This window comes from Siphateles boraxobius, unplaced genomic scaffold (genome assembly GCF_051911475.1).
Source record: "Siphateles boraxobius isolate OS27281-9 unplaced genomic scaffold, OSU_SipBor_1 61, whole genome shotgun sequence".
Lineage (NCBI taxonomy): Eukaryota > Metazoa > Chordata > Actinopteri > Cypriniformes > Leuciscidae > Siphateles > Siphateles boraxobius.
In genome coordinates, this window is record NW_027509188.1 from 13,925,518 (window position 1) to 13,948,707 (window position 23,190).

General features: G+C 40.4%; 1 protein-coding gene across 1 annotated transcript; it reads right to left on the reverse strand.

Annotated features, from left to right (window-relative positions):
- Positions 1-5,377: 5,377 nt before the first annotated feature.
- fasn2 (fatty acid synthase 2) lies at positions 5,378-22,342 on the reverse strand. Its single transcript, XM_077209585.1, is given in 6 exon segments — positions 5,378-8,112; positions 8,115-9,641; positions 10,234-11,670; positions 12,239-12,445; positions 12,614-12,774; positions 22,089-22,342. Coding segments are annotated over 6 exon segments (6,321 nt in total).
- Positions 22,343-23,190: the final 848 nt, after the last annotated feature.

Here is a 23,190-nt window from a genome sequence, read left to right on the forward strand (position 1 = left end):
TGGCTCCAGCCCCCGACCCAGAGTCCAGTGGTGGCTCCAGCCCCCGACCCAGAGTCCAGTGGTGGCTCCAGCCCCCGACCCAGAGTCCAGTGGTGGCTCCAGCCCCCGACCCAGAGTCCAGTGGTGGCTCCAGCCCCCGACCCAGAGTCCAGTGGTGGCTCCAGCCCCCGACCCAGAGTCCAGTGGTGGCTCCAGCCCCCGACCCAGAGTCCAGTGGTGGCTCCAGCCCCCGACCCAGAGTCCAGTGGTGGCTCCAGCCCCCGACCCAGAGTCCAGTGGTGGCTCCAGCCCCCGACCCAGAGTCCAGTGGTGGCTCCAGCCCCCGACCCAGAGTCCAGTGGTGGCTCCAGCCCCCGGCCCAGAGTCCAGTGGTGGCTCCAGCCCCCGACCCAGAGTCCAGTGGTGGCTCCAGCCCCCGACCCAGAGTCCAGTGGTGGCTCCAGCCCCCGACCCAGAGTCCAGTGGTGGCTCCAGCCCCCGACCCAGAGTCCAGTGGTGGCTCCAGTCCCCGACCAGAGTCCAGTGGTGGCTCCAGCCCCCGAACACAGTGCAGTGATGGCTCCAGCCCCCGACCACAGTGCAGTGATGGTTCCAGCCCCCTTATTCCACCATACGGCAGTTTGCTCTTTCTCTCATTTTTATAATAATTTTGAATGAACCGTCTTGTTACATCTAAAATTTTTGTTCAGGCTTGGCTCAGAGAGCACAGAGATGATAGCAAATGTAAGGTCTCGCTCGATCGGCCCAAAGTCCGCCATCCAACCAGCACAGAAGGTCTCTGCGTGTAACTGTCTTTTCTCGCAGCAAAGTATTTTTGGTTAAATTCAATACATTTTGTAATATGTATTTTCTCGTTATTTCATTTGACTCGATAAATGAAAAGGTTTTAATGATATCCATGTATCATTAAATTTGAGCGATGTTTAACTATTCCTTTTAAAGGGGTGGTAAAACACGATTTCACTTTTATAACTTTAGCTAGTGTGAAATGTTGCTGTTTGAGCATAAACAACATCTGCAAAGTTACAATGTTCAAAGTTCAAAGCAAAGGGAGATATTTGCTTTTAAAGAAAAGGACTACAACAAACGGCTGGTAGGGACTACACGACATTCCTCCCGGGTTAGTGACATCAGCAACCCTAAAATGTACATAAACCCCGTCCCCGGGACACGCAGTCCATGTTGAGAAGAGGAAAAGTTGTTGTATAAGAGTACATTTGTGAGTCAGCTCAAACTTTAGCATCCTTCTTTTCACATGCAATAAAAAGTCACTCTGTGTACATCTCACAACAGTTCCTATACGAGCGATTTATAGATTATCATGACAGAATATGCTAACTGAAGATAGTTAACTCCATATCAGCAACATAAATTCATCAACTAATCATTCAGAGATGTCCAGTGTTGGGGGTAACGAGTTACAAAGTAACGGATTACAGTAACGAATAACGATATTACTTTTTTGGGTAACGAAGTAAAGTAATGCATTACACTAAAAATATATGTGGACATAAAAACATGTATGTAGGCTATAGAACTAAATTAACGATCTCTTAAATATTTTCTAATTTCTCTAAAAAATTCATTAAGTTTCGTGGACATTTTATAAAACATGGATCTTTTTATTCAAAAGGCTTATTATGCTATTATAGGCTCATTTTGTAAATATAAGCAACTGATTTAGACACGCAAACTGTGTGCCGGTGTGGTGAGATGTACATGCTCGGGCAGATTCGGCTTCCTGAAGGCGTTCATCCTCGGATTCAGTGCCGCGCGCGCTGTTACAAAAAAAAGCCGTGCACACAGCCAAGCGAAATGGGGTCTTGCGCACCCAACGCGCACGACCGCCCACACCACAATGACATCATTTTTGCCGCACGCTCCTTTGCCCTCATGCGTACGCGTCGAGTATAAACAAGGCTCACTTTTCTCAAGTCTCGGAACGCAGCAGGTAACACAAAACGAAATGAACAGGCTTGTTGCAGGGTTCATTAGAAGACATGCTTCCCCTGTCGACCATTGAATAGCCCAGGTTTAGAAAAATGCATTTTAAATTAAGATTAAAAATTTAAAAGTGACCTTTATTTTATTATTTTTCATTGGCCACTTCATTTTTTGTTTTTATTGCCATGAATCGAATAAAAAGATGGTTTTGTTCTCAGGAGAAGAGTTTTATTCTCATGTTTCCCAAAGCCTGTGTTTTAAAACTTGTGTGTTGACCCCATTTTAAAATGACCGCACCATAGCCTCCTTTATCCTGTTGTTTGTGGATTTTACAGTGAGACATGTTTCTTTGTGCAGACAGGGATATTGTTCTTTCATATGGTTTTACATACCATTTTATTTATACAATAAACACTATGCAGTCTGGCTAAGTGATGATAGGGCTATGATGTTTGTCCATGTATCTACACGGTAAATTAAGAAACGGGAAAGTAAAGTTATTAGTAGTGAAGTTACTTTTCAAACGCAGTAACTAGTAAAGTAATCTCATTACAATTTACAGAAGTAACTAATTACTTTTTTTGAGTAACTACCCCAACACTGGAGATGTCCTGTTGCATTCTACATGTTGTCACTTCTTCTTGAGTCTCTCCATCTTTGTCTGACTCTGTTTTAACATTAAAGGCAGAACAGTTTCTGTCATTTTAGTGTGTCTGCGGTGCGTTTTTGCTAACGCTCAAAAAGTGACAACTTTAATAGGCTATATAAAAATATCTGTGGGGTATTTTGTGCTAATACTTCACACACACACACTCTGGGGACATCAGAGATGTATTTTACATCTTGTGAAAAGGGCATTTTACCACCCCTTTAACTCTAATGAAAATAATGTCAAAGTTAGTTAGAATAATCAAATATAACAATTTATTACGTCAGGTAAATGTATCATGCCAATTTAATAATCAGTTCAAATATAATCAATACAATAACATCAAATGCTCTGGAATAAAGAGAAAAGATGCAAACCCGACATTAGGAAATACATGAATGCTGAGGGTCTCGGCCGCTCTCGACATTCACGGGCTGATCTGAGGTACAGAAAAAAGCCCTGAGCTCTCGTTGCATTTCATTATATAGACAGACCTCATTTCAAATCTAAATATGAGTTCACAGTGGAAATTTACCTTGCTGTCCCAGGCTTACTGGGGGTAACCATTTGCTATCATTGGGACACTGTTAACACCTTCTGAGAGCAGAGGGCAATTTGCCTGTAAGACACCCCCTTCTGTGAGCAAGATATTTTTAAACTCTTAAGAACTTTATTACCTTTTGGTTTACGACTTTGGGAATGAGACATTTGTACCAGTCGCACTGAGACCTTGAAAATGATACCAAACATGTATACAACTGTATGATAATTGTTCACATTAAAACCATTAGATTCTTGTGTGAGTTTGGGTAATCTCACCAAGAGTGGGAGGGAGTGGGGGTCGAGGGAAAGAGTTGTAGATTAGAATGATTCTGAAGTGAGACTTGCGTCTCGAATGGTGGACAAGAGGGGGTCCAAATGGTAATTTCCTTTGTTTTCTCAGAGAATAGACCTCTCTTAGTTCTTACAGTTGTTCCAGTCTTACACAAATAAGTAATGCTAACGTCAGCGGCCATGGCATTGAACAATAATCATTATTATAGTTATTATGTGAGTTGACTCGAGTCGAGATACAAAAAAATAAAACTGTAAAATCGCATTTGTCATCCGTCACTGTCACATCAAGTGGTCTTTTGCACCTGGAATAATGAGTGGATTAAGCAAGCTCTTGGCGAGAGAGGAATAGCATGGATTTAACTTTCTTGGCAAGGAGGATTGTATGCACTACAAAGGAGAAGGTTACTAACATTAGGTAAGACAAAAAGTTTTATTTTTGCAACTTCCTAGGCCTGGACGACCCATGCCATGGTGAGTTTCTTGTCCACATTAAAGTTATGGTTTTGTACCAAGTCAAGCCAAGTCTTTGTTTATTTTGTATTTTGTTCATGTTTAGAGTTAATAAACTGCACATGGGTTCTTCTGCAACTCGCCTCAGTGGACTACTTACACCTATACACTAAACACATAACACGCCATCACAGTTTTCATGGATTCACTTTTTTGTAGTTTACACTGAGACAATAACGGTATCATTTTCAAAAACTTGCACTTTGAAACCTGTTTTCAAAAGTTTGTGTTTTCAGACGACTATAACGCCTTTGTAGTGTAAATGAACAGCTAAAATGCATAAAAAGTCTTCTGTTTTTAATTGAAAACGGAGTTGTATAAACAGCCCCTAAAACAGCAGACAATTAAACAGTTTAGCATAATTGTATAAAAATATCTAAAATCAGAATGCAATGGCTAATCAGAACTAGGTATACAAAAAAGCTGTGTAATAAATAAAAATCTTAAATATAATGTAAATAAAAAGAGATGACTTTCTACATTACATTTCTTTATTTCTCAGATATGTGCCTTGGGTAACAAGGTTGCTGCATTTATACCCACACATCATATACTACATACAGTCACATCCAATTCCTGATCACAATAGTACTTAACTGTTTATTACTCGGTTATTACTTTCATTGTAGTTTTCCTGATAAATCATTGTATCACATCGACATCTCGTTTTGTGCTACTGATTCAACATTTGCTTTGTAAAATATTATGATGGTATATACTACAGAAAGTCTCAATTGATACATAAGGACAAGCACTGAATAATCCATTAACATTTTTTACAATTGTCATTGTAGACAAAATTTTAAACATCATTCAGCATACAAACCATAATGTATTGGAAATTACTATACATCTCACTATTGTTTGGATCGATTAATTAATTTAAATTTATTTCATACTTTCAATGATTTCATTTAATATTTGCGGTTACCTCTGACCTTAAAAATAGGTTTCTCATGATCTCTTTATCTAGACAAAATAATAATAATAATAAAACTAAATAATCATCATCTTAATTATCATCAGCTTGTCAGTATGTGCTACTCACACAGCTCTTATTTCAAGTTCATTAAAATAGATACAGAGAGCAATTTACAAATTGAAGTGAAGTGCTGAATGTGTGTTTCTAACCTAGTGTGATCTAATACAAAACCTAAATTAAAACAATGTTATGTCCACAGTCTGATTTGTATTAAAACAGAGTAGTTAGAGTTCCTCTCTAGTCAATATTTCAATAGACTGGAGGGAAATTTAGTGAAATGTAGTCATATTGGAATATCTGCCTTGTATTAATCTAGATGAACTTGAGTTAATTGCATTATTTTAGTACTATATTACTAACTATACCCCATTTCACATCAAAATGTCATGAATTTCCAAGAAAGTCCTTGTTTTAAGGCTACGACAAGACTGCTTTAGAGAAATACAAAATACAAATCATAAGTATGTGGAATTGCTCTCATCTTCACTCTGATATTCATCAACACAGTTCTCGTCCAGGATTTTAGTGAGAGTTGCCAGTGTGCTATTTGGATCCAGCAGAGTCACTAGAGGGACATTCACACCTCTATCATTGAAGATAAGATTCTGCAGAGTCATGGCTAACATTGAGTCAATTCCTAAATGGAAAAGATGAACATCATCATTCAGCTCATCCATCTCAACACCAGTCGTTTCGCTAATCATGAACCTCAGATAATCACGAGGTGAGGATGATTTCTTGGGTTGTTCAGGTCTAGATAAATTCACTCCAGCTTTACTAATAGCTTCATGTGCTATTTTGAACAAGCGTACATTCAGTGATTTGTTCTGACTGAGAATGTTATTCCAGCTTTTTTTAAAATTGAATTTGCATACAACCTGTTGAGGTTTGTTGATCAAGAGGCACTGCTCAAGACTTTCATAGATTTCTGGAATCTCCAAAAGCATGATTCCCTTTGCCTCCAGAAATCTTTGTAAATGGCCTTTGTTCAACAGAAGACCAAGATTCAAAGCTCCCCAATTAATGGACTGTCCAGAAAGCCCAATGTTTCTGCGGTACTGACAGAAAGTGTCCATGAATGTATTAGCCGCAGCATAATTAGTTTGTGAGGCATTGCCAATGAAGGCCGAGATGGAGGAATAACACACAAAGTAATCCAGATTAAACTGTATGGTAGCACGGTGAAGGTTAATCACTCCATTTACTTTTGGCCTCATAACTTTCTCATAAAGAGATTTGTCAAGATGTTCAATCAGCCCATCATGCAGGACAACCGCACTGTGAAATACCCCTTTGATGGGACTGGATGGAAATAGCTTTCCAATATTAACAATTGTCTGGTCCACTTGCTCAGATACAGAAACATCACATGGCAGAGACTTAATGACAGAACCCCAATTGCTACTGAACTGACTTAACTCTTGTTGCATCTGAGGGTTTGGATTACTCCTAGACAGAATGACAATGTTTCCTCCTCCTTTCTGAGCAATGAACTTTACTGTCTCGAAGCCCAACCCTGTTAGACCACCTGTGACAATATAGACTGAATTTTTCTTGAATAGACTGTGTTTTGGCATTACTGGAATATCAGACAGCTGGTTCTTGGCTTCACTGTTCAGGATGATAATGGGTAGGATCTGGTATCTAAAGTATGATTCAGATTCTTTTGCAGACAGAAGATCAATGTCTTGAGATTTCATTCTTTGAACAGCTGTCGTGTCCAAAGAAAAGGACTTTCTGTCAAAATGCATGGATTTCAGCCAACGGTAGATTTGTGGCATTTGCATTTGCAGAGACCCTTTTTGCATTATCTGGGACATGAGGAGGGGATGGAAGCGGACTTCCACATTTGTACCTCGGAATGTTGTATTATTGAATGGAAATTCTGTCTGGTTGTCATAGACAAGAACAATGTCTTTGATGCCTCTAACACTGCTAGCTATTTCAACGGTCTCTACATTATAAGGGGGTAGAAGAACACCTCCCACCACCTCACTAAAATCACAAGGTAGCCGGTCAGCCTGTGTGCTCACTCTGACAATCCAACCTGATCTGTTTGCAATAGCAGTTAACACATTCATCAAAGCTGAGTCATGAACAGTGGAGAAAATGCCCATTTTCCTTTGCTGTTTAGCTTTGGGTAAAGCCTCATGCAGGATCTCCCAAGCCAGTACCATATAAGAGACACAGGGTATGTCATTCAGGAATGAAAGCCTTTTTGCTTTGCAGCAAACAGCTGCTGGGAGAACTACTTTAGTGTTGGCAGCCACAGGGTAACAAGACACAACGTGATCACCAACTTTAAATTTGCTGACATCTTTACCCACAGATGTGACAGTGCCACTGAAGTCAAGGGCTAAGAGCTTATGATTTTCATTTGTGTGCTTGTTCCAATACAATGTCTGACCATAATTCAGGTCAGAAATACTGACTGGAAAGTAATCTGATGAATGAACACAAATTTTATTGAGATGAAGCTCAATATTTTTTCCTTGAATCAGTTCAATGGAATTATCCATTTGAGTTGCTGAAAAATTTGTCATTATATATTGGTCAGATGTCTGCAGGATGTAGACTTCTTCACCCAACATGTGGAGGTTTCTTGAAGAGATTGCCGTGGTTGGATAAGGTGTGTGGGTGATTTCAGGATTGAGAATTTTGCCCTCCTTCACTATTAGCTCTGGATATTTGTTACAGGGGTATGATCTGAGGACCTGAACCAAAGCTTGAATATCTTCAAAAGTAGCAGAGCCCATGTCAACCAGCTGGAAGGAAAGTTCTGGCAACTCAGCTGCACATGCTCTTGTCATCCCTGACAGAACAAACCCAGGGTTGATATAGTCCACTATGGTCTCAGACGACCGATAGGTTAATACTCGGATATCACCTGGGAAATTAAGTGCCCTGAGATATCTGACAAGTTTTCTGAAAATCTCACAACACCCTGCCATACTGTCCAAGACCTTCTCTGATTTGAGAGAGGTTAGGTCTGCATCACCCCACATGAACAAAATTTCCTGGAAGTTTTTCATTACACTTGAAATGTTCAGTTTTGACAAAAGAAGTTCAACTCCATCTTCTAACAGTATGTTACCATTTGAAGAAGAAACATATCTAGATGTTGGGTCCAAGTACTGTTGCAAAGCTTCAGAAATCCCTACCTTGTCAGAAAAGATCAGTGCCTTAATCGTGTATCAAACGTGGCAACTTCAGAGATGATACTGAAATTGTTGTGGAAGAAGTACTCCTTGACTACTTGGAAACGACTTCCTAGCATTCTGATTTTCACATGCCTGAGTTCAACTAACACCCTACCCTGTTTGTTGGCTAAGCAGCCACAAATGTCAACATCATCTTCTCCCACATGTACAGCTCTCAGATATACAATCATCTCCTCTTGCAATGGTTCAAATACAGTCAGGCTTCCTATTTGTGCAGGAAATTGAGGTCTTGCTGATAGGTCATGCCCTATAGTTGCAGGAACAAGTTGCATGACATAATCCAAGACCACGGGGTGAAGGTGATAGTCATGTAATTGAGGCAGTAATTCTTTTGGTACCTTCACAACAGATATGGCTTCTCTAAATTCTTCCCCACAATAAACATCTGCATTATTTCTGAAGACAGACCCATACTCAAATCCTGTTTGACTTAGATGCTTGTAGAGTTCTTCAGTAGTCATGTGGAATGTGCATCTTTTGGAAATACAGTCTAATGAAATGAAGTGCTCTTCAGCACTTCTACCTGGTATTGCGTCTACTGTGCCAAATGCATAGACTGCAGATGTAGACTGTATTTTGAAGTTACATGTGTTATCAGCCAAATGGTCTAATGGATCCAGATGTAATTTTATATCTGGGGCATTCTGGGTGAAAACGAATGGACTCTGGAATGTTATGCTGAGCTGCAGAGAACTTAGTGGAACCTTAGGTTTTGCATATGCCATGTAAGTTGCCAAACCCAACTCTGCATAAAACGCCCCAGGAATGATGGCGACCCCACTGTGCTTGTGGTCCTGCAGGAAGGCCACTGATTCAGAGGATAAATCACAGCTGAACACTGAACTCTCTGTACCCATTTGTGTAACTACTGGATGGTTGCCAGTGGGACTGATCAACTGTGAATTAGAAGCGAAAACATCTCTCTTCACATCATCAAACTGGTATCGTGGGAAGGGAATTGGTTCAGTCTAATAACCTTTGTAGAATGTTTCCCAGTCCACTTTGATCCCAAGCTCAAACAGTTTGGAAACAACAGCAAGCATTGTCTCATGATCTTTATCAGGCTGCACTGAGGGAATCACAGTGAAGTCATTTCCCAGAGTCTCAGTGATGTACCTCTGCAAAGATCTTCTTGGAGCAATTTCAACAAATATCACACTCCTTTTGTTTTTAGCTGCAGACTTTACAGCTTGTTCAAATTCAACAGGATCTCTGATATTCTTTGCCCAATATTCACCAGTAAGAAAATCTGAGGAACACAAACTAACACCTGTCACTGTTGAGAACAATTCTGTCTCCAAATGATGTGCCTGCAATGAGCCTATACTCTGTTTCACTTTGGATAAAATGGGATCCATCTTGTGACTGTGGTATGCTGCAGGTACATCTAAAATGCGAAGGAACAAATCTTTTCCACTGGCTGATTTGCTCAAATTCTGTTGCAGCCTGTCAATGTCATCTGCATCTCCTGAGAGGGTGCATGACTGAGGGCTGTTATTGTCAGGAACCAATCAGACACCACATCCTTCACAACACAACGATCACTCTCACCAGAATTCTAATCACCTGGACCTGTTCACAATCAAGAAGCCTCTGAATAAAAACACTCACCACAGCTTCATTCACCGTCAAGCCTCCAACAGGAACAGACCATTTCCCGCTGTCTACCAAAGTCTATCTCCTCGTCATCGCCGACCAAGTAACGTATACTCACCTGTGTATTACTGACCTCTGCATTCCTGTTCCACTGTCTTCAGACATCCTACCCGAGTCCTGGTTTCCTGCGTTTCCTGTCTGGATCCCTGTTCCCTAGAATCCTGTATTTTCCTGAGTCCCTGTGTTCACGCCGAGTTGTCTCATCCACGACGACACCTGAAAGAGAAAAGACAAGTATGAATGATCTGTGACCGCTTGACATCCAATTAACCTGAAGAGGGCCTGCTCACCTGTTATCTGCCCCGCACTTAGAGACCCTCACCGCATCTGCACCTGAACTCTGAGAATACTCACCTATGCACTTGTGTCACGTTCAATAAAGCTGTGTTTGGATTCACTTACCCCTGTCTCCTTGCCTGTATCCTGACAGTTATAGGCAGCCAGACAAATCCTTCCTGAATAAGATGGAAGAATTATCAAGATTTCAGAAACAGCCATATTACTGACTGCCAGCATCTTCCCTCCTGTCACAGTGCTTTGCAAAGAACTTCGACAGTGGATGACTTTCACTGCATCTTCAAGTGACAGCAAACCAGAACAATGAGCTGCAGCGACTTCTCCAATAGAGTGCCCCAAAACAGCATCAGGACTAATGCCCCAGTGTTTCAGAAGTTTGACAACAGCAACCTGAATAGCAAACAGAAGAGGCTGGACAATCTTTGGATCAGAGGACTCTGTACTTTTCTTAGTTTCACTTTCCAGCATCTCTATTAGATTCAAACTTTTATAGCTTTGCAACAGAGTTTCAATCTTCACGATTTCCTCTCTGAAAACTGGCTCTTGTTTCAGCAGCTGCTTGCTCATACCCTGATATGTAACACCATTGCCACAAAACACAAAAACTAGCTTGGAGTCCGTCTTTGACTGTACAAGCCTTTTCTCCACAGCAGCAGTAAGTTTCTCTTGCAGATCTGCCAATGATGATGTTTGAAATACTTTCCTGTACTTGTGTTTCAAGTGACTTCTTCTACATGCGGATGTGTACAGTAAAGACTGTAGATCTGATATTTTCCCTGCACTGATCTGTTCTGCTGTATCTTCAATAATATTTTTCATTGATTTTTCGGAGGCTGCAGAGAGCACAAAATACTGATGGGATTTGCTTGTCAGCTGAGCTTTTGGCTTTTTTGACTGCACATATTGTCTGACAATTGCATGCGCATTTGTTCCACCAAACCCAAAGTTATTGATTCCTGCTGACCTCCCTGCTCTGCAGTCACTGATCCATTTTTCTGCAGTGGTGGGGATTTTGATATTGAGAGATTCAGCGTCTATGCTGGAGTTTTCCATGGAATAGAACAATGATGGCACAATGGTTTCATTCTGCATCATCAATAGAACTTTTATGAGCCCTGCAGCACCTGCAGCAGATTCTGTGTGTCCAATATTACTTTTAACAGAACCAATGATGAGTGGCCCTGACTTTTGAGATCTTGCTTTTGCAATGACTTTTGAGATGCTACCTGCTTCTATTGGATCTCCAAATGGAGTCCCAGATACCCCAAATATGATCGTGGTCTTTAAAAGCCTGTCAAAATACAGACAACAAATGGGTGTTTATTGCAGTAGTTTATCAGCAGTTACATTGCTGTCATAGTGCTGTTTATATGAGACAATGTTTTTATTTACTTTTTTCAGAGGCTTTAATAGAACGACCCCGCATCCTTCACCTCTGCCATATCCATTTGCTTTGCTGCTGAAGGGTTTACTCGTTCCATCAGAGGAGATCATTTTTGCTTTGGAGAGAGTCACAAAAATGGTCGGCTCCAATATACAGGTCACACCACCACACAAGGCCATATCACAGTCTCCTGTTGAGTGGAATACAGATGAACACAGAACTTAGGGGGATGGGGCAGCCTAATGGCCAATCATTTGTTTGATGAATTCAATAAAATTTAGGACCAAGGAGCTATAGCTTGATGCTTCATCAACATTTAACCAGATTGTTTCAAATTAATTGACGGAGACAAATACGTCTACTGAAAAATATTTTCACAGAATTTATTTTCCAGATACGCCTGGTCAGATTGATGTTATATGCATTTGTTGTTACATGCATCTTGAAGATGTTGCCACGGTTCTGCTATGGATTTAGCCTTTAGTCTCAATTGCTTCTGTTTCTGTGTTGGTCATACCATCTGCTGTAGGACTATTTTTTAATATTACAGTAATTGCAAAAGGAATGTTTGAAATTCTACATTTATTATTTCTAATGGCACTCTAAAGCAGAACATACATGAAACCTGAAGCATCTAATGTATTTTGCACAGTACTGTATACTATTACACATACAAAATACAGTATATGTACAATCAGAAAATGTGCAAATAAGTTGATCCATGGGGTTTACATACACATAGTCTTTTTGAAGACTACCTTGTTTTATGGCTTGACAAGCTAAGTGAAGGGTGACGAGGGATGAGGAGCAGGCACAGTCTATGGACAGTGAGGGGCCAGTGAAGTTGAATATGTATGAGATCCGGTTGGCAGCAATGCTCATAGCGACACCAGTGCCATTGGTGTGGTCTATGTATTTGGGATTAATCCTCACATTTGCCAGCTCAAAGTCTTTGTTCATTAGTCCTGAAAAACAAGCAAACAAAAAACATGTCAGACATGTTAGCTGGCGATATGCTTTTATCCATAGCCACTTACTGTATCCCTTTTACAGTGCAGTACAGAAAGTTCTTCCCATGCAGTTAGTGAATATACTTTTTCAAAGTTACTTTTTTTATTTAGCTCATATGTTACCCAAAAATACTCCTGTTCGCGTTCCACTGGCCTTCTCCATTGGTATCCCAGCATCCTCTAGGGCCCTGTAGGTGCACTGCAACAGAAGTTTGTGCTGAGGGTCCATGTTGATTGTTTCAGCACTAGTGATGGCGAAGAACTTGTGGTCAAACTCATTCAAGCTGCACAAAATAAAAGGTAAATGATGGGGTTACTGCTTTTGGAGTTCAGATATTACAGGAATAGTTCACTCAAAAAGGACAATTCCATAATCACTCATCCTCATATGATGTAATTCCAAACCTGGATGATTACTTTTCTTCAGCGGAACACGAAAGATGATACTTTGAAAGTCAGTGGGTTCCAAACAACATTGAACCTCATTGACTTATTTGGATTATATTGTTAACTATATTCTAAATAAACTACAAACAAGAATATAGATATTTATTTTGACCTTTCTTTCTTGTAGTTCCCTCTTGTCACATTCCTCACTGAAAAGCTATTTAGGGGAGGGTGTTTATCTCCTCAGGTCTGAATCACATCTATATTCATAAACATTCATGCCTCCGTGCAGATGGTCTTTCTAAACAAAAAGTGTCTTACAAAATTTAAATCAATATATTGTTTTATGTGAATGAGTGGGCAGGATTATTTTTCTTGCAAAGAATGAATTAACATTTTTAAGTCAAAAATTATTCTCTCAAAAATACAAAAAAATGCACATACATGTTGCTCACATATTGTTGTAGTCCGGTTTGTGCTGAATGCAGTGTAGTGAGACTTATTATATAATCTACTTATATGTTTATAAGCAACTGAAAAAGTTATAATGCTTTACAAGCATATGTCCACTAATTTCAATAAGCAAGCAGCTATTTACGCTATGTGTAAAGAAAGGGACATTCTGTTTATACAGAGTGTAAATAGTTTTAAATACTGTTTGTAGGTATAAATAGCAACAAATAGTATATTGTTTCTTCTAATTGCAAATAGTGATTGATGCTGTTAATATAGTGTAAATACAAATAATAAGTTGTTTGTACTAAAGCTAAACTATCTGAGGAATGGTGGGCAGAATTAGTAAAAATAATTTGACAATATTTCTTTCTTTCCATTTAAGTTATTTGATCAACATTTGTCATTTTAGTGCAATCTACAACACACCAGGCTCAAATAGGATATGTTTTAATAGTATTTTTTTGCATTTGATTAACTCTGCTGCTGGCAAAACAAATGCTTTTTCCTTTTGTTAGAATACTATACACCAAAATGTATGTGGTTCTTATGTGCGACCTGTGCCACCCCAGCAACCAGTCTGGGTGGCACTGAAATCTTCATTATTTTTACATAAAAATGAGTTTTACTATAAAGTATCGGACTGTTTTAGTGCCTACACAACTGAATACAGTTCATTTGTATTTAATTGTAATTGAGATAGTAGTGAATTAGATCATGGAATACTGAGTGAATTTGATCATTTTTATTATTATTCACCACCTCCAGGCATATTAATAAAGGGGCTCAAACTATAGCTGAAGTTCAACTTGCTTATTTAGCTGGGTTCTGGGTCTCAAAACCCCCAATAGCTTGTTCTCCATTGTTGCATCTTCATGTATGAGAAATAGATACATTTAAATCTGCTCTTTAAATCAAAGAAAATAAGCAATGTAGGAGAATAGTATGCAGTGACTATGACTATGGCAGTAACAGCAGTAAACTCTGTATATTCGTGCAGTTTGCACATGTCAAAAAATCAATTCTGATAAGAAGCTTGTGACATATAAATGTACACATCAACCCGATCACTTTATTTAGTGTTCATGTAAACACTACATTCAGATTCATCAATCAGAAAGAATTAATAGTGAATAAAATAAAAGGTGTGCATGTAAAGATAACCATTGTAGGCTGATCTAGTTTCTCAGTTACTGATTATCGCCACCTGTGTCTAACTGAGTTCTCTTGTTGTCTCCTGTGTATTTATAGCCCTGGTTCTGTTCAGTTCTCTTTTGGTTCTTACGGGGTTTGAGTTTTTTGAGTCTTTTGGATGTTTAATAAAGTATGTTACTTGAATCGTCTTCATGACCGCATACGTGACAACATCAGAATGTGGTGTTCATTTGTGCAGTGGTTTTCTGAAACGTTTTCTGAAACGTTTTTTTTGTTTTAATTCAATATAAATTCATGTTCTTTTAGATTTAGATTGGCAGATTCATTTATTTGTTAAAGTTTAGGTGCTAGGTTTGTAAATGTTGTTGTTTGAATTATTAGTAACTCTTTACAATAAGGTTAATTGGTTAATGTTAGTTCACAGAAATCCCGGGTTCAAAACGGGTCTGACTGCAGGTGTCATGATGCTCACAGACACAGAGATGTACCTTTCATTTCTCCAAGCTCACTAAAACCCCTCACTGCTCGGGTTTTCATGTCAGGTTAGGTTTTGACTATATGTGGGTGAGTTGATGACTTACTTTTTAATTATTCTTCCCATTAACACGATTATATTTATTCATTCAGTCTGATGTACGGATGCGGAATGGAGGCAGGATTTATCGCGTGAGCAGTGTAATAGCGCAGTCACGTGACTTTGCCTCATCCTTTCTCAATTACCCCCCACCAAACCCTTGTGACGTTTTAGAGCAGGGTTCCTCAAATCTGACCTTGGAATGCCATTTCACACATTTCAGAGGGTCCGACCATATCGATAAACCCTCATGTATTATCAAATTTGAACCATTTTTGAACTTGACGAACATCATAAGTTATTTTACATTTACATTTCACATTTAGTCATTTAGCAGATGCTTTTATCCAATGCGACTTACATTTGAGGATTAAACCAAGCGAGTCATCGTGGAGAGGCAAAAACAACGCAAGAAGTGCTCAGAATACAAAGTTCAAACATTGCTCAGAGTAGCATAAACCAGACAAGCGAAGATTTCAAGAAAAAGTTTATTTTTTTAAATGTTTTATGTTAAGTACTCACGGAAGAGATGAGTTTTCAGTTGTGTTTTGAATGCTGTCAGGGATTCTGCATTACGGACGAGGGTGGGGAGATCATTCCACCAGCATGGAACCGTGAATGAGAATGTTCTGGAGAGTGATTTAGTACCTCGCTGTGATGGCACCATGAGCCGTCGCTCATTGACCGATCGTAGGCTTCTGGTAGGGATGTAGACCCGTAGGAGCGAGTGAAAGTAGGAGGGAGCTGAGCCAGTGGTAGATCTGTAAGCAAGCGTCAATGCCTTGAACTTGATGCGAGCAGCGAGTGGTAGCCAATGCAGGGAGATGAACAGAGGAGTGACGTGAGCCCTTTTGGGCTCGTTGAAGACAAGACGAGCAGCAGCATTCTGGATCATTTGTAAGGGTTTAGTTGCACATGATGGAAGTCCAGCTAGAAGAGCATTGCAGTAATCAAGCCTAGAAATAACCAGGGCCTGGACGAGAAGTTGTGTTGCATGCTCAGTTAGGAAAGGCCTGATCTTCCTGATGTTGTGCATTGCAAACCTGCATGATCGAGCTGTCTTTGTAATGTGGTCTGTGAAGGTCAGCTGGTCATCAAAGATTACTCCAAGATGTCTGACCGACCTTGATGGGGTGATTGAGGATGACTCTAACTGGATAGTGAAGTCCTGCTGTAGAGACGGCTTGGCAGGGAGGACGAGAAGCTCAGTCTTTGCCAGGTTGACCTGCAGGTGATGTTCCTTCATCCATGCCGAGATGTCCGCCAGACAGCTAGAGATACGTGCAGCTACTGTGGGATCGTCTGGTTGAAATGAGAGGTAGAGCTGGGTGTCATCAGCATAGCAATGGTAAGAGAAACCATGTGCCTGTATGATGGGTCCCAATGATGTGGTGTAGATGGAGAAGAGGAGCGGTCCAAGAACTGAACCCTGGGGAACCCCTGTGGTCAGTCGATGTGCTTTGGATACCTCGCCTCTCCATGCAACCCTGAAGGACCTACCTGTGAGATAGGACTCAAACCAGTGGAGGGAAGTTCCTTTGATGCCCAGTGATGAGAGGGTGGACAGAAGGATCTGATGATTCACAGTGTCGAAGGCAGCAGACAGGTCTAGGAGAATGAGAACTAATGATTTGGAAGCAGCTTTTGCGATCCGCAGGGCTTCTGTGACCGACAGTAGTGCAGTCTCGGTTGAATGCCCTTTCTTGAAGCCAGATTGGTTAACATCCAGCTGGTTGTTCAGAGACAGGAAAGATGATACTTGGTTGAAAGCAACTCGTTCAAGTGTTTTCGCAATGAATGGTAGGAGAGAGACAGGTCTGTAATTCTCTAAAAGTGATGTGTCTAATGTTGTTTTTTTAAGCAGTGGAGTTACCCGAGCCTGCTTGAATGCTGTAGGGAAAATGCCAGTGTGGAGAGATGAGTTGATGATGTGTGTGATTGCTGGGTGAAGTGTGGGAGAGATGGCTTGTAGAAGGTGTGAGGGGATGGGGTCTAGAGGGCAGGTGGTAGGATGACTGGAGAGGAGAAGTTTAGATACTTCTTCCTCAGTTAGCCGGAGAGAAGGTAAAGAGAAGGTTTCTGGTAGTGGGAGAGGATGGTTTGGGTTCCTGTGTGTGTGGAGTTGAGAACTGACTGCTGATAGAAGTTGTTTTGTTGGTGAAGAAGTTAGCAAAGTCATCAGCAGTTAAAGAGGAGGTGGGTGATGGTGGAGGTGGACAGAGGAGAGAGTTGAATGTCTTGAAAAGTGTTCGTGTGTTAGAGGCGCTGTTGATCTTGCTGTGGAAATATGAAGATTTTGCAGCGTGAACATCAGCAGAAAAGGAAGAGAGCAGAGATTGATACATACTCAGGTCAGACGTGTCTTTTGATTTGCGCCATTTCCTCTCCATTGCCCTGAGTTTAGTCCGGTGTTCACGAAGAACCTCAGATAACCAGGGGTTAGAGGGAGTAGCGCGTGCTGGCCTGGAGGAGAGAGGGCAGATATTGTCTAAAGAAGAAGTTAAAGTGTAGCATAAAGTATCTGTTGCGGTATTCACATCCCGAGATGAGAATTGTGAGGGTGAGGGAAGTGAAGATGACACAGCAGAGGAAAGATGGGAAGGAGAAAGTAAGGGCAGGTTTCGTCTGAAAGTAACTGGTAGGGGGGTTGGTGGAGTGTGGATAGTTAGTTGTAGATTGAAAGTAATGAGGAAATGATCTGAAACGTGGAGAGGTTTCACCAAAATGTTGTCTGTGATGCAGTTGCGTGTGTAAACCAGGTCCAGTTGGTTGCCTGACTTGTGAGTACCTGTGGTGATGAGCCGATTGAGATCGAATGAGGCTAGGAGAGAGATGAAATCTGTAGCATACGGCTTCTCTAGATGAATGTTGAAATCGCCAAAGACTACAAGTGGAGTGCCATCCTCAGGGAAAGAGGACAGCAGCACATCCAGCTCATCAACAAAGCTTCCCAGTTGACCTGGGGGGCGATAAATGACTACAATCTGGATCCTAATGGGAGTTGTAAGTGTAATAGCATGATATTCAAATGAGTTGTTATTGCATAGAGAAGAGAGAGTTGAGTATATCCAGTTGTTAGAAATGAGAAGACCAGTCCCCCCACCCCTCCCAGACTGGCGAGGGGTGTGGGAGAAAGAGAAGTTGTTAGAGAGAGCAGCAGGGGTTGCTGAGTCTTCTGGACGGATCCAGGTCTCAGTCAAGCCCAAGATATTAAGAGTAGAATGAGATGCAAAGGCAGGAATGAAGTCAACTTTATTGACTGCTGACTGACAATTCCATAGACACATAGAAAGAGAGAGAGGTGTGTGTGTGTGGATAAGAGAATGGGACGCAGATTAGCAGTATTGCGCTGCCTTCTGTGCGTGATGAGTGCACGTTGTCGAGAGACAACAGGAATGTATTGAAAGCACATGTTGATTAAGGGATTTTATTGATTTAAATCAATAAATTTGATTTATTGCCTCGCTATACATTATCCCTTACTTTATTTATTTATTTCTATGAGGGCTGACAAGACAAAATAAGGACTGTCAAGTATGTTTAAACAGTGCGGGTCAATTTGACCCATATTTTACCATTGCATGCGTTTTAACAGCTAGAATGTTGCTATAGACGCAGTTCTGTTCACTCAGGCGATATAATCGTTTTTAAATCAATAAACTCCTTTATAAATCAATATTTGTTTCAAATTGTTGATTTATTTGGTAGGTAGCCATGTAATAAGTGGGATAATGTATAGCGTGGCGGTTGTTATCGAATACAAACCCTTCAGGCTGATTCAAGACCCCTCCGCGTCCCGGAGTTCGCGGGGTTGTATTCACGGGGTTTATTCTATAACAACCGCCTCGCTATACATTATCCCTTACTTAATTACTTTATTTATTTATTTCTATGAGGGCTGACCAGACAAAATAAGGACTGTCAAGTGTGTTTAAACTGTGCGGGTCAATTTGACCCATAACATAATGGATTTAATTATTTTTTAAATTAATGATAGGAGCGTTAACGTTACTTACCATCCCACGTCTTTGACGGCAGAGGTGGCGACAAATAAACTTTCTCCTCCTGCGAGCCTGACGCCGATACCACTCCATCTCCATCTCCATATCAGCAAAAATGCTGTACAGCATCCAAATCAAAAATATCTTCTCCATTTTTAAAACGCCGAAAAGCGGACCTTTTCAGTGACGTAATGACGCAACGACGTGCACTTGGTAGCCTGTTCCATTTACGTGTTCTCCGAATGCTAAAGAGGAGCCTCGCCTAGCCTCTGAAGGAAATGACTTGGAAGGATCAATCCTACCAAGGAAGTATCCTTGACATTGAGAAACACCTTAAGTGTTTCATCAGGTGGAGTGCTCCTCCGAATCAGGGTTTCATTGATTGGTCGGTTCGGGAACAAATCACACAATCACACAGTATAAAAGTTTTGTCATCGCATTTTCATATCGTGGGTTTTTGTGAGAGGAGTTTGGTTTTGAGATAGCGGATTTTTGGTGATATAGTGACATTTATAGTGCGATTTGTTTAGTTATATTTAGGATTTAATTTACATTTACACATTGACTTAGAGACACACAGAGTACATATAGTGACACATTAATAGATGCATTGATAGAAATATATATATATATATAGATAGATTAATAGATAGATACATATATTACAGATACAAATAGATTATTAGATAGATAGGCTACATATAAGATAGATAGATAGATAGATAGATAGATAGATAGATAGATAGATAGATAGATAGATAGATAGATAGATAGATAGATAGATAGATAGATAGATAGATAGATAGATAGATAGATAGAAATGGAGGCTCCACAGAATAGATGCCGTACATCTGTGGTGTGGGAGCATTTCCATTTGGAAACCCCAAATAAAGTGAGATGTGTGTATTGTGATCGGCAGCTAGCCTACTGCAACAATACATCATCCATGATGCGCCATTTGAGGAGCATTCATCCTGCCATTCTGCAGGGTGCAGAGGATGGTAGTGTTCCCCCTGTACCAAGGCCTGCTACTGACACTGCTGGGCCATCTAAGCAAGGTATGCATTGTTTGAAATATAGGCTAATTATAAGTGAAATATAATAACTAAGTGTTGGGCCATTGTTTAGAAAGGCCATGGACTAAGACATGCCTAACATCCCAATCACAACTGCCAATTTGCTGGTTTTGCGTTATATGTATATGGCATATTGGTCTTTGTGTGTTGTTGCTGGTTTTGCGTTATATGTATATGGCATATTGGTCTTTGTGTGTTGTTGCTGGTTTTGCGTTATATGTATATGGCATATTGATCTTTGTGTGTTGTTGCTGGTTTTGCGTTATATGTATATGGCATATTGGTCTTTGTGTGTTGTTGCTGGTTTTGCGTTATATGTATATGGCATATTGGTCTTTGTGTGTTGTTGCTGGTTTTGCGTTACATGTATATGGCATATTGGTCTTTGTGTGTTGTTGCTGGTTTTGCGTTATATGTATATGGCATATTGGTCTTTGTGTGTTGTTGCTGGTTTTGCGTTATATGTATATGGCATATTGGTCTTTGTGTGTTGTTGCTGGTTTTGCGTTACATGTATATGGCATATTGGTCTTTGTGTGTTGTTGCTGGTTTTGCGTTACATGTATATGGCATATTGGTCTTTGTGTGTTGTTGCTGGTTTTGCGTTACATGTATATGGCATATTGGTCTTTGTGTGTTGTTGCTGGTTTTGCGTTACATGTATATGGCATATTGGTCTTTGTGTGTTGTTGCTGGTTTTGCGTTACTTGTATATGGCATATTGGTCTTTGTGTGTTGTTGCTGGTTTTGCGTTACATGTATATGGCATATTGGTCTTTGTGTGTTGTTGCTGGTTTTGCGTTACATGTATATGGCATATTGGTCTTTGTGTGTTGTTGCTGGTTTTACGTTACATGTATATGGCATATTGGTCTTTGTGTGTTGTTGCTGGTTTTGCGTTACATGTATATGGCATATTGGTCTTTGTGTGTTGTTGCTGGTTTTGCGTTACATGTATATGGCATATTGATCTTTGTGTGTTGTTGCTGGTTTTGCGTTACATGTATATGGCATATTGGTCTTTGTGTGTTGTTGCTGGTTTTGCGTTATATGTATATGGCATATTGGTCTTTGTGTGTTGTTGCTGGTTTTGGGTTATATGTATATGGCATATTGGTCTTTGTGTGTTGTTGCTGGTTTTGGGTATGGCTTATCTAAATGAGATGTAAATGAATGAATAAATGAATAAATGTAAATGAGCCATATTGTCACCCCCAGCAGCAGAGACAGGTGAGAACTGCACAATCTTTAGAGCTCGTTTTCTCCTCTTTGAGCTTTTTTAAGTGCCTACTTTAAATCCTGATGTACTCGTTACATCATAAGAAGAATGGCATCTACGCTAATTTTAGTGTCTTTGTTTATCCCGAGGTTTTCCCGCAGCCTGCTGGATCCAGGCCGTTTCCAGATCTGATGAAGGACTTTCGCCTGGATCCGATGACAATGCAGTGCTGAAGTGCCAACTAGCCTCTCCCTATGGAGGATCTCTATACCACTCTACAGATAAAGCCTTGTGGAATTTTTCGGTTCGCGTACCTACCCAAAGTGATAAGATAAAATAAAATTCTGCATCAAAATTTATAGACAAGACAAGTAGTTTGTTTAGGCATGGTTTGTAGGGAATTACAAACCTGCGCACATATATTAAAACGCACATAACTATAGAATCAATTCTTAATGCGCATGTGAACGCCATCAGCGTCTATCACAGGTTCACGTTTAAAGTCTGTTTAGAGAGAACGGTGTCGTCTTAGCGGCCCCTAATTTAATAACAAATGATCATTTAGACGGAAGTGAATCAATCAAAACTAACTTTAGCTGGAAAAAACATTATTCAAGAGCCACTATAAAACCAAACCAATCTCTGTTACCTTAACTTATATCTTTATCTCTGTAAAGCTGCTTTGAAACAATCTACATTGTTAAAAGCGCTATATAAATGAGGATGACTTGACTTGACTTTCACTCCATTTAGCACATCGAAGTTGTCAGATAGTTCTCCCTTCATGCTTACTGAAGCCTTGATGCCATTATGGAGGGAGGCGATCAGGTCAATGAACAGGTCAGGGCAACCAATTTTATTCAGGATCTTCCATAATGTTTCTCTGTGCACTGTATTGAAGGCTTTAGTAAAGTCTACAAATACCATGAAGAGAGGCCTGTTCTGCTCTATGCATTTTTCCTGAATCTGTTTTAGGGAGAAAATCATGTCTGCTTTGAAAGTCAAGTCAAGTCATCCTCATTTATATAGCGCTTTTAACTATGTAGATTGTTTCAAAGCAGACCGTTCCTCTACCTGGCCGAAAACCACATTGGGCCTCAGAGAGGATTGTTTCAGCACGGGTTGCTAATGTGTTGAGGAGAATTCTGCCAAATACTTTTCCTGGGATAGAAAGAAGTGAGATGCCTCGATAGTTCCCACACACACGTCTGTCGCCTTTCTTGAAAATGGTAAATCAGTTGTCAGTTGTGCGTCCCTCCAGTCTTGTGGGACAGATCGGGAGTCCCATGGTGCACTTATGATCTTGTGCAGTGCATCTAGTAGTTTGGTGCCACCTTGCTGGATTATCTCAGGATGGATTTCGTCAGCACCTAGGGCCTTACCACTACTTAGCAAATTCACAGCTTTATGGACTTCATCAACGGTAGGGTGGGCATCCATCCACTGCTGAGTAGGTGCTTGAGGAATAGTATCCGTCACATGTTGGTCGACATCTGTACGGACATTTAATAGACTGCTAAAGTGTTCAGTCTATCTGTTCAGTAGGTCCTGCTTTTCACTTAGTAGGGTTGTATTATCACTAGCAAGAAGTTGATCGGGGTAGTTGACCCGCGGACCCCATACTGCTTTCATGCTTTGCTAAAATTCTTTTGTATAATTCATGTCTCCCAGTTGTTGTAGCTCCACTGCCTTTTTCGACCACCAATCATTTTTCAGCTTTCTGCATCTTCTCTGCACTAGATTAGTGTGCTTCCTGAGTTCTGCTATGGCCGATCTGGTGTTTCTATTCAGCACTTTGTTTCTTGCCTCATTTCTTGTTTTTATGAGTTTGCAGA